The 12527-nt window shown below is 46.7% G+C and overlaps 1 protein-coding gene across 3 annotated transcripts in view; it reads right to left on the reverse strand.

Annotated features, from left to right (window-relative positions):
• Positions 1–4211: 4211 nt before the first annotated feature.
• Positions 4212–12527, reverse strand: part of ZNF512 (zinc finger protein 512) — a 30080-nt gene continuing 21764 nt past the window's right edge. For all 3 annotated transcript variants that reach the window (XM_063330901.1, XM_063330902.1, XM_063330900.1), the window contains 4 exons: positions 12195–12296; positions 11047–11109; positions 10464–10562; positions 4212–9320 (listed from right to left, as the gene is read on the reverse strand). In XM_063330901.1, coding sequence (XP_063186971.1) covers positions 9021–9320; positions 10464–10562; positions 11047–11109; positions 12195–12296 — 564 coding nt within the window. In that variant the 3' untranslated portion in view covers positions 4212–9020. The remainder of the gene's footprint in view (positions 9321–10463; positions 10563–11046; positions 11110–12194; positions 12297–12527) is intronic.

The raw sequence follows: 12527 nt of genomic DNA on the forward strand, positions 1-12527 counted from the left end.
CATGGGCCCTGACGGGATGCACCCGCGAGTGCTGAGAGAGCTGGCAGATGTTATCGCTAGACCACTCTCCATCGTCTTTGAAAAGTCATGGGGAACAGGAGAGGTGCCTGAGGACTGGAGGAAGGCTGACATCACTCCAATCTTCAAAAAAGGCAAGAAGGAGGACCCAGGGAACTACAGGCCGGTTAGTCTCACCTCTGTCCCTGGGAAGGTAATGGAGCGACTCATTCTGGATGTCGTCTCCAAACACGTTGAGGAACAGGAAGTCATTGGAAGTGGTCAGCATGGATTTACCAAGGGCAAATCATGCCTGACCAATCTGATAGCTTTCTGTGATGTTATAACGGGTTGGCTGGATGAGGGGAGAGCCGTAGATGTCATCTACCTTGACCTTAGCAAGGCTTTTGACACTGTCTCCCATAACATCCTCATTAGGAAGCTGAGGAAGTATGGGCTAGATGAGGTGACAGTGAGGTGGATCGAGAGCTGGCTGAGTGACAGAACTCAGAGGGTTGTGATCAGCGGCACAGAGTCCAGTTGGAGGCCTGTAACGAGTGGTGTCCCTCAGGGGTCAATACTTGGTCCAATTTTGTTCAATATATTCATTAATGACCTAGATGAGGGGACAGAGTGTATCCTCAGCAAGTTTGCTGATGATACCAAGCTGGGAGGGGTGGCCGACACTCCAGAGGGCCGTGCTGCCATCCAGCGTGACCTGGACAGGCTGGAGAGCTGGGCAGAGAAGAACCAAATGAGGTTCAACAAAAGCAAGTGTAGGGTCCTGCACCTGGGAAGGAAGAATGCCAAACACCAGTATAGGTTAGGAGCGGACATGCTGGGAAGCAGCTCTGAGGAGAAGGACCTGGGGGTCCTGGTAGACAGCAAATTATCCATGAGCCAGCAGTGTGCCCTTGTCACCAAGAAGGCCAATGGCATCCTGGGCTGCATAGGGAAGACTGTGGCCAGTAGGTCGAGGGAGGTCATTCTCCCCCTCTACTCTGCACTGGTGAGGCCACAACTGGAGTACTGTGTCCAGTTTTGGGCTCCCCAGTTCAAGAGGGACAGGGAACTACTGGAGAGAGTCCAGCGTAGGGCAACCAAGATGATTATGGGACTGGAGCACCTCCCTTATGAGGAAAGGCTGAAAGAGCTGGGACTCTTTAGCCTGGAGAAGAGAAGGTTGAGGGGGGACCTGATTAATGTTTACAAGTATCTAAAGGGTGGGTTTAAGGAGGACGGAGCCAGGCTCTTTTCAATGGTTCCCAGTGACAGGACAAGGGGCAATGGGCACAAGCTAGAACATAGGAAGTTCCGTTCAAATACACGGAAAAACTTCTTTACAGTGAGGGTGACAGAGCACTGGAACAGGCTGCCCAGGGAGGGTGTGGAGTCCCCTTCTCTGGAGATTTTCAAGACCCGCCTGGATGCAGCCCTGAGGGATGCGCTTTAGGCAATCCTGCTCTAGCAGGGGAGTTGGACTAGATGATCTCTAGAGGTCCCTTCCAACTCTGAAGATTCCGTGATTCCGTGATCCCTAAACTCTTGTCCAGTATCCCTATATTATTCCTAGGATGTGTGTCCCTGCTTCCACTGCCTACGCATTTCCCCCTTGTGTTTCAGTTTGACCTGGTCCTTACTCAGCCATGCTGGTCTCCTGCCTTCCTTTCCTGATTCCTTGCACATGGGAATTCACAATTCTTATGCTCTAATAAAAATGTCTTCAAAGAGTTGTCAGCAATCTTGTGCTCCTTTACTCCTGAGGGCAGTTTCTGAGGGGGTCCCATCCACCACTGCCTTAAACAACTGAAAGTTCACTTTTCTAAGGTTTATGGTCATGGCTATATTTTTGCCTGGCATATACCCTTCGAGACCATGAATTTCATGAGGGCACGATCACCGCGTCCCAGGCTACCACCAGTCTTGACCTCTCCAATAAGTTCTACTGCATTGGTGAGCAATAGGTCCAGTATATAGATATAAGTTTTTACACATATATATGTTTGTATACATGCACAAACACACACTTTCAAAGAAAATACCGTTCTCTGCCATAAATTAAAAGAAGGGAGAGCTGAAGTGAAATGAACACTTGGTCATTTGATGCTCAACCCCCAGTTCCACGCAAACAAATGGGCTGCAATAAACCTCATGTGGAAGGTTGCTGAGGCCTATAATTTTACATCTGGAGAGGAAGCATATGTGCAAAAAGAATATCCAGTGTTAAATAACTAAGGGTGGTTGGAGTCTAACCTGAAAGATAGTATTTGATGTAGCCATGGCAAGACATTTTGAAGAGGAAAGAGCATCAATATACAGCTCGCTTTAGCAGTAAATTGTGAAGTATTCCTGCAGGCTGTCACGTTATCCCCATTTTAAATGCAGCAATCTTTTCAGCAGGTGAAATTCAAACCATCTTTGAAGGAATCTGAGGGCTGCAAGGGCACGTACAGAGGTTACTGTAATGTCATAATACTCAATTTCATCTGCTCTTCCATCTCCCAACCACTTAGTATTCTAAAATGCTTCAGCATTTCTTTGTGGTTACCTTTCAGTTTTTACTGCTCTATGTAATCCTCAAACCTGGTCTTAGTCCCTGTCCACTCACTTCCTAGATTGTGGGGAAAATTTTGAACAGAACAGTGTTACTGTGGATCCCTACGGGATTCCCCCAGTGGCCTCACTCCACTGAAAATGCCAAATGTCTCCTCCAAATGCTTCCCCAAACATCCAACAAGACAACCATCCTGTTTAATGCATGGCAGTGTCACTTTTTAAAGTACTTTGAGGGTGGCAGAGCCCTGGCACAGGCTGCCCAGAGAGGTGGTGGAGTCTCCATCTCTGGAGACATTCCAACCCCGCCTGGACGCGTTCCTGTGCCACCTGCTCTGGGTGACCCTGCTCTGGCCGGGGGTTGGACGGGGTGATCTCCAGAGGTCCCCTCCAGCCCCTGCCAGTCTGGGATTCTGTGAGGGCAGGCCTCTCTGTCCACCACAGCTTAGGTAAGGGCCAGCATCTGCTGCAGGGGTCAAGAGCCCGCCATGGTCACGAGGAGCTGGAAAGAAACCTGACAACGTTGGCCATGGTTTTCCTATCCTTTTATCTGGTTCTGTCTCACCCAGCAATCACTAGGATTGTTTCTGTTTATGGTCAGTCTATGTTTAAAAAAAGGCTTTATTTGAATAACTGTCTTTTGTTACCTGCTTCTGAAGAAAGGCGGGAGGCTTGCTTCTGAAGCTCTTGCTTCTTGCACTTTTTAAAAACAAATGCCTCTGATATTTAGAAGACCTTTGCGCATAACTCAGATGGATTTTGGACCTGATACAACATGCATAAAAAGGGACACTGCACTAATTAATGTCTCAGTGGAGCTGTGTAGCTGCCCAATATAACTGTCACCACCCCCCCAATCTCAATGTTAACCCTGCTGTATTTTAATTATGAAAATGACCTACTTAATTTTGAAGACAGCTGGCCTTCAGAGTCAAGCAACACTCTGGGAAATAATGCCACGCTTAGTGTTGGTTTCACGATGAGCATCAGAGTCGTGAAGTGTCCCAAGGTGATGCCAGCGCTCCAGCCGTATGCTCATCATGCAGGTCACTGGGCAAGTACTGCGGACCAGGTTGCCCCAAAAGCTGGCCCCAGGCCCTGGCCCCGCTCCTGAACACACTGCAGCTGCACAGTGAAACATCCCAGTTACAGATAACATTACTGCAGGGAAAATGACGCAGTGGAAGAGCCTGCCTGGCGAAGGCATGGTGTCCTCACCAATGGAGGTTTGAAAAAAGAAGCTGGATGTATTCCATACCAATATAGCTATATAGCTATGTGCGTGATGTGCTGCAGTGCCTTCGCTCCCATCGGGCTGTTTCAAGCCGAAAGGAATGACAAATTGCTGCTGTTGTCTCTGCATAAGGTGCGTCCCCTGTTTCACGCTTCCTCAAACCTTGACAGAACAGCTCCATTTTTTTTGACATTCTGGCACCATTAAAACAGCTTAAACATCTCTAAAACTACAGCACCGGATAACTTGCAGTGAAGGATGCTAAGTAATCTGAAAAGCTCTCTGAATTATTATTATTGGCTTTCAGCAATTCATGGACAATGGGGAAATCATTGAGGATTAAGAACATAAAAAAACACCAAAACAACCCTCCAAACAACAAGATATTCACTCTCCTCTGCCATGAAAAAAAAAAAGGAAACAAAACTCTAATGTTGTGCTAGTATTTAAAGAATTAAAAGCTGCGTGGTCAGTGTAAGTACAGGTTATCAGTCTGAAATCTCCCAGGCAAACCAACAGAACAGTTGACATTAAAGGATATCATAAGTAAAACCAACCAATGTGGCTTCACAAAGAACAGTTTCCTGTAAACATTATTTTTTTAATTAATTACAAGTCCGGGTTGGTAAAAGTAGCTACTGACATTGTAAATGCATTGCTCTTGGCCCCACATGCTATACAAATATTGGTGGAGCACATTAAATGCTAGTTAGTAAATGACTGTAGATAAGGATTTGTCCTAGAGAATCCCAGAGTCTGCAGCTATTCGGCTTTTTTATCAAGAACGTTCATGAATTTATAAAACAATCGCAAAGAAAATCCACAGATTAAAAAAGCTGATGACAAATGAAAGCAATGAAGACTGACTATACAACAAAGTTTTCTGGAAAAGTTTCTCAACAAAAAATACAATTATTAAGGTCTCTGCTAGAGTAACTCTGTGAAATATTGCATAATTTTTTAGAAAGGACAGATGAGCTCATCATGTGCTGTCTCCCTTAAACCCTGTTAACTTGAATTCCTAGAAACAAAATAAATGGGCCCTCAGATGCATTTTCAGAACAACTAAAAAATGCGCTTTGGAGGGTAACTCACAAAATGAATGTAAACAGTATAATGAAGCAGTGGGTGAGGGAAAAAAGAGGTAGCTAAGAGCAGAGTAACCTTATCATTGTATTCTACGAAAACCAGACTATTACAGAATACCGCAGTTGGTTCCTGGTTCCTCCCTCTGGACTTAAAAAGCCAAAAATACACCGAGATCAACATATATCAGCAAAGAACAAGAACAACAACAAAAAAAGAAAATAAAAGAAAAACCTATTTTGACTGAGACTAGCAAGTGTCTTTAGCTCATACAGCAAATTATGTATGGAGTTAATTATGACTACAAATATGCAGGAAGAAATTTCTGATACCATAAAGCTATTTAAGTTACCAGGACTCAGCAATATGAGATGCAGAAGCTGAAATTAAAAAAAGTTCAAATGAGAAGACACGTCATTTTTAGTGTAATTAAGCACAGGAACAAGTATCGAGTTCTAGTTGGTCTCTTTTATCACTCCCCCCCCAAAAAAACCCTGGATCTCTTGCTAAATACGTACTCGCTCAAATACAATTTATAAGAGAAAGGCCAAATTTGCTGGGGCAATGAGTGGAGTCCCTCAAGGATGTGAGTTGGCACCAGTATCTTCATCAATGATGCAGACAGGGGGGCTGCATGCAGGTATGCAGATGACACCAAACTGTGTGGTGCACCTCATTACCTGCAGGGAAGGGATAACATCCAGAGGGACCTTGACAGGCTTGAGGAACAGGCACATGTGAATGTCATGGAGTTCAAGAAAGCCAAGTGCAAGGTCCTGCACGTGGGTCAGAGCAATCCTCAACATCAATGCAGCCTGGGGGATGAGTGAATTGAGGGCAACCCTTCGGAGAAGGACTTGGGCATACCAAAGAATTGGACATGAGGCATCAATGTGCGCTTGCAGCCCAGAAAGGCAATCGTATCCTGGACAGCATCAAAGGAAGCACAGCCAGCTGGTGGAGGGAGGTGATTCTCCCCCTCTACTCTGCTCTCATGCTGCCCTGTCTGGAGGAGGCACTGTGTCCAGCTCCGGGGGCACAAGACAGACATGGACCTGTCGGAGCGGGTCCAGAGGAGGCCACGAAAACAATCAGAGGGCTGGAACACCTCTGCTGTGAAGAAAGGTTGAGAGAGTTGGGGGTGTTCAGCCTGGAGAAGGGAAAGCTCCAAGGAGACCTTACTGCGGCCTTTCAGTATTTAAAGGGGGCTTATAAGAAAGACGGAGAGAGACGTTTTACCAGGGCCTGCAGTGACAGGACAAGGGACGATGGTTTTAAACTGAAAGAGGGGAGGTTTAGATTGGACATAAGGAAGAATTTTTTTACAATGAGGGTGGTGTAATTTGCCCAGAGAAGCTGTGGATGCCCCATCATCGGAAGTGTTCAAGGTCAGGTTGGACAGGGCTTCAACTGAAAGATGCCCCTGCCTGTGGCAAAGGGAGTAGACTAGATGGTCTTTGAAGGTCCCTTCCAACCCAAACCACTATGATTCTGTAGGGCAGAATTTTGACCTGAATTTGCAAAATGTTAGGCTAACTGAAGCCTTAACAATGGATTGAACAGTAGACTCATGGGTGCTTGAACCTTAAATCTTAGCACAGTAAGCTGTAATACAATTAGCTGGTTTTATATATTATTTATAGACCCAGATACACATGATGTTATGAATTCCCCAACTAAAATATCTTTTTTGAGACTAACTTTCCCCACGCCTTCAGAGCAGCAGAGCGTTGCTGCAGTCATACTGGGTAGCCAGCCTTAGTCCATCTACAGTAGGATGCAGGTGCTCCTGAACACATCACGCTCCTCAAAAGCAGTGGACTGCACTGGTGGAGCAGTGCCACCACCTTTTACCACCTTGATCCAATCCAGCAAACGATCTGCTGTAATGCTGATGGAGCACGAACATGTTGGATAATGACTTTTTCCCCATGCTGCGTTATGTGGGGATGTATGTTGTAGATGTAACTCTAAATAGGACTCTAGACTGAAATCCACTAAGAAAAACCTCTAATTTGTGGGTTTATCATGTTGCCCATAAGGGACATGGTTTAGTGGTAACTTGGCAGTGCTAGGTTAATGGGCAGACTTGATGATCTTAAAGGTCTCTTCCAACTAAACTGATTCTACGATTCCATCTATTGGGCTGGAACATAGTAAACGCGTGTGGTCAAAGTACAGCTGTGTAGAGTAGAGTGCTGAGGAGAAACGGTGCAGACAACTGAACTGCATGTCCAGAGCATGCAGGACAACGAAGTGGGCAGACTGGGGTGTCTTGCGCAAGTTGGGATGGTACCAGGAACACTACACACCAAACAGACAAGAAACCACATTCGCGCACTGGTGACATTTTATTTTGTTGTCTTCTGATCTTGCCCCTCTTACCGCAAACCTTAATACACCCTGCACAGAAGTCCACGTATTTATACCTTCAGCGCAGCACTGCATCCAGTGACAGCTGGTTCCAAAAGGCAGCGTGACTACTGCACGTAGATCACCATGGAGTACTGCACGTTGCCTCACTACCACGCAGGTGTTAACCCCCATGACAGACAGACCATGCTCAGCTGGGGTGTGCTTTGCTTATTACATGAGACAGACAGTTCTTGAGAACACCCTGGCCACCCAACGCTTCCCACTGTCCGGGCCAACGTGATTATTCTGGTAATAACACCTATGTATAAACTCACCTGTTCACCAGGCACTGCAACGGCTTCCCTGTGAATTTCAGCACCGGCGACTTTGCTAGATAGTGAGAATTCACAGGGAGGTAACGTGGAGCCAGCTGCCTATTTTCTTGCCTGCAAAACTGCAATTTTGCAACTTCCTCGTACAGTGGGTCTTTGGATAAGAAATTCTGGAGAACCCATCCTCTGAAAGACAGAGTAGGACTGCCTGTGCTGCGGCTTCGTACTAGCTTCTATGATATTTGCTGCATTTATGGAACACAAGAAGATACTCCCTATAATCCAGAGTTCATGCCAACACGTGACTTAAAATAATGAACCCTCTTCTTTTAACCTTTTCCACACACGGAAGTCACTGCCAATATACGTCATTCACAGAAACGAAGCAGTATTGAAAAGAAACAGGTGAAAGAAGACAACAAAGGTGGTGTCTACAGTGCAGAAAAAAGGACACTATGGGAGCGTGGGCATGACAAAGAACAACACACCAGCAAGGCAGGCCAATGGAACCTGGGTTTCAGCAATAGCAAGACTGCTCTTGTAGGTATGCGCTGTCTTGCAGCAAGTTTGTTTCCCAAGCGAGTCTGAAACAAACGGTCTTCAGAGAGCCCACAAACGCCATCTTATTACATTAGCTACTGGGGGGGTCTCTGAGAGGCCAGTGAATCTCCAAAAGGCTGGAGAGCATTTATTCCTCACTGGGCTGGAAGACCCTCTACATACATTCAATGCCCAGTGCTACAGAATACAGATGTTGGGGGTATACTGGGGTCCTGACACGGGCAACAATGATGTCCCATCACTTCCAAGCAGACCAGAGCTCAGGTGCTACTGTCTGGTGCTGAGCCTAAACATCAGTGTATGAAGTAGACAGTGCCTTGTGCAAGAGACTGGAGCACATGCTAGGAAGGTATTTGCTCTTCTGTGGCAGCCTTGCTGACAACAGACAGGACAGTTACAGGGCAAGCTAAAGCCTTTGTATTCTGCACAGTGCTGTTTAGTTTGTGTGCGTACTGTGCAAGAAAGGATTCCCCCCTTAAAGAGACTTAAACACTGGGCTAATCAGTCCCTTATAGGGAGAACTGCTAAAAAAGAACCCTGATCTCACCCATCAGAGGAAGATGACAAAACAGACAGCTGCTGTACTGGAAACCACTAAACAAGGAACTAATGTGACCCAAACTGAGACTGTAACCAGAACAAGAACTACACTGGGTACACCACTAGTGCCACTGTCCAAGGGAACTACACCAGGAGGGGCAGCCTGTGTACCACAGCTTTGGTTTGAAGTCTCTCACAATGGACCAGAGGCAAGTTTCAAAATCAAGGTCACCGAGTCGAATGGAGTCACAGTCCAAAAGACATTCAGTTGCTTGTATTAGTGCTGTGGGTTATGAGCCAGACAGAAGTGGGGCTTGTAACTGAAAAGCTTTAGGATTACTCCTCCTCTTCTTGTAGGGTTTTTACTTCCGGCCTCGCTTGCGGCTGTTTTTTGGAAATTCGTCTCTCTGTGCAACTTGGGGCTCCCTCTCCTCACTACTCACACTCTCATTGTCCACCCGTCGTGGACGACCTCTCTTACTTCTCCTCATTTTTTCAACTCCTGCAGTGGGGACCTTCTTGGTAGCCAGCATCCCAGTTCTCTTCTTTTTGCCCCGGGTCAAAGGACGTTTCTTCCGTTGCTTCCTCTGCTCTTCTCTTTGCCGGATTTTCATTAGCTTCTCAAAGCTTTTGGTGGTAGTCGTATTCACATCAAACCAATCCTGGAGGGTTTAGAAGGCAACAGGTTGGTACCGATGGTGGAAATACCATATAAAGCCTATCAGTGCTTATAATAAAGCTGCCTTGTGGGACAAGGGTTTCCTGAAACGTGCGATCTGGAAAGGCAGCTGCCTAACAAAGCTCTGCTCTTCGATGTTCCTCCTCAAGTGTCACTCTGCCTCAGAGGATTCAGATTTGATTTGGCAATTGGCTGGCTAAAGGCACGGGAAATGCTGAAGAGCCAAACTGAGCAGCAGCAGCTTGGGACAAGACATGTGACATGACACGACACTTGCTCCCCAGACCAACGCATAGGACCAGCTATGCTTAAGCAAATCGAGTCCTGGTGGACAACAGGATGACCATGAGTCAGCAATGTGCCCTTGTGGCCAAGAAGGCCAATGGCATCCTGGGGTGCATCAAGAAGAGCGTGGCCAGCAGGTCAAGGGAGGTCATCCTCCCCCTCTACTCTGCCTTGGTGAGGCCGCACCTGGAGTACTGTGTCCAGTTCTGGGCTCCCCAGTTCAAGAGGGACAGGGAACTGCTGGAAAGGGTGCAGCGGAGGGCTACAAAGATGATTAGGGGACTGGAACACCTCTCTTATGAAGAAAGGCTGAGGGATTTGAGTCTCTTCAGTCTGGAAAAAAGACGTCTGAGGGGTGACCTTATCAACGCTTATAAATACTTAAAGGGTGGGTGTCAGGACGATGGGGCGAGGCTCTTTTCAGTGGTGCCCGGGGACAGGACAAGAGGCAATGGGCACAAACTGGAACATAGGAAGTTCCACCTAAACATGAGGAGGAACTTCTTTACCCTGAGGGTGGCAGAGCACTGGAACAGGCTGCCCAGAGAGGTGGTGGAGTCTCCAACTCTGGAGACATTCAAAACCCACCTGGACGTGTTCCTGTGTAACCTGCTCTAGGTGACCCTGCTCTGGCAGGGGGGTTGGACTAGATGATCTCCAGAGGTCCCTTCCAACCCTATGATTCTATGATTCTATGAAGGCCACTCGAGTTCAGGATCCCATTCCCAGCAGTGAGCAAGGCAAAAATAAAACAGGGCAAGCATGCATCATTTCCTTCCCAAGACACCCTCCCCACCTCCATCAATCTGGGGTTCGAGGACTTCCATTCTGCCTGCCTTACCTCAGCATGCATGGAGTTGATGTGATACTTGACCCCACTCTCTGACATGAACTCCTTCTCACACAGGAGACACTTGTATTTACCAGCAACAAAGTCACCCTGGCACCAAAACAAAAAAATCCATCACCAATTGCTACCTAGAAGGCTGATACACCTATATATTATATTTTAATTTTGCTCAGACATAACCCAGCAGTAAGAAACAGAAACTCTTACTCATACCAGACAATGCTTTAGCTACAGGAACACTGACATTATTGACCAGTTATGCCCACAAAGCACAGGACTGCTCTGCGCGATGTTACAATGTCTCCAGCACTGTACCTGGAAAAAATGCTCTTGTAGCTGTGAATCTAAAGGTAGGACTGCAATTTCATTAAAATGCGTGCCATTAAGATGGTTCCTCTCCTTGCCTCAAGCAGTGTTTGCAATGGCAGCCCCATTAGCACATAAGGAAGCACTCAAACTGTGAGGAACGCGGATTAGCAGATGTCAGGACAAAAGCTTGAATAAGAAGATATCTGACGGACAGCGACAGTCAGGCTATTAGTATAAAAGATAATGAGTACAGAAGGCTACGAACCAAAGTACACGTGCCAAGGTGAGATTTGAGTCCTGAGACACTGCCATATACAGATTCACAACCCTGAAACAGTAAAAAAAAGTGCATGTCAGCAAAACACCAGTAAGAAATCACTTCTTCCTACACAAGAAAGTCTTACTGTCTGGAAGACAATTCCAAAAGGGATAAGAGGGGTCTGCCCTGCTCGTGCATCTGGTGGCCCAGAGCAGAAGTACCGCATCTGACATCAACGGTCTCAGTCAGAGGGCACTTTACAGGCCCACCCCATGTGGAGCTTTAGGCATCAGTCTCGGGATACTACATCATGCTCAGCCAACAGCCCAGACCCGAAACAGGAGGTAGGTGCAACACATGCTTCTGGGTTACTGGTCAGCGAAATAGGACAGTTGCTTTCTGGGGACAGTTCCATATACAACGTTATGTTGCAATTCTTATACTCGGAAATGACGCAAGTCTGAAAACTGCGGAGAGAGTGCTGGGGGTGATGTAGGGCAGGGGGAAGGCATTGTCTCTACACCAAACCCAGATGGAAGCCACCACTGACCCTCGGCTATCCAGCAGTGTGCATCACGTGCATCACACTTACCATAGTTTCCACCAATGAGGCCATTTCTTCTCACTGGATCTGACTGGTGACTGCTATGTGGGATTGTAAGAAATTAAGTGCACGTGCATAAGCATCCCTAGACCAGGATGACTGTGCCATGCATGTCTTCTGTAGCCCATTTCCAGCTTTCAAAAAAAAAAACCTCAAGCGCTGTGCCAGACAAAGTCCCTCTACTCTTACATTTCCATCTCTACTCCTCCATTCTTCTATAATTACATTCAGTACACTGCTGGACAAGCAGGGGCCTGTCATTTTTCCACTGCTCAAACTTTCAAATGGACTAGCTCCCAGCTGGATGTGAAAGTTGTACCAGTCTGACACCAAGTTACTGGCTCTGAAGTGGACAAACACATCCCCAGCGGGATCGTCCCTAAAGCAACAGTCCAAGCAGGGTCTTGGTTACACTAACCAACCATACTGAGATGGAGCAGAATTTGTCTCCCTCAGAGAGACAAACTGCAGTTTCAAGGCTGTGGAAAGCTGTTGGCTCGTACAGACGAAAACTGTCCCCCTTGAGGCTTCAGAAACACTTAAGGATTACCTGATTTGGGCAGTGGACTCTTCGGTACATCTTTATCTCCGTTTTCCATTTGCACAGCACATCTTGACTAAACGTGGGCAGTCCAGGACGAGTATATTTCAGCTGAGATAAAGAGATGGAATTGAAAGCTGGAAACAATGTTGGCTACGCATAGTGCCAAGTATGTCCCTTCCTCTCCCAGGCTGAGACACAGAAGTGGTATTTCTTCTCCTATTTTAACGGACAAACTCTTAATAACCAATCTTTTCCCATCTCACTGACTCTCTACATAACTGAATCTGGAAAACTCCCACAATACCAGAATCCAAAACTTCCCATAACTTTGACTAGAAC

Source organism: Chroicocephalus ridibundus, chromosome 3 (genome assembly GCF_963924245.1).
Source record: "Chroicocephalus ridibundus chromosome 3, bChrRid1.1, whole genome shotgun sequence".
Classification (NCBI taxonomy): Eukaryota; Metazoa; Chordata; class Aves; order Charadriiformes; family Laridae; genus Chroicocephalus; species Chroicocephalus ridibundus.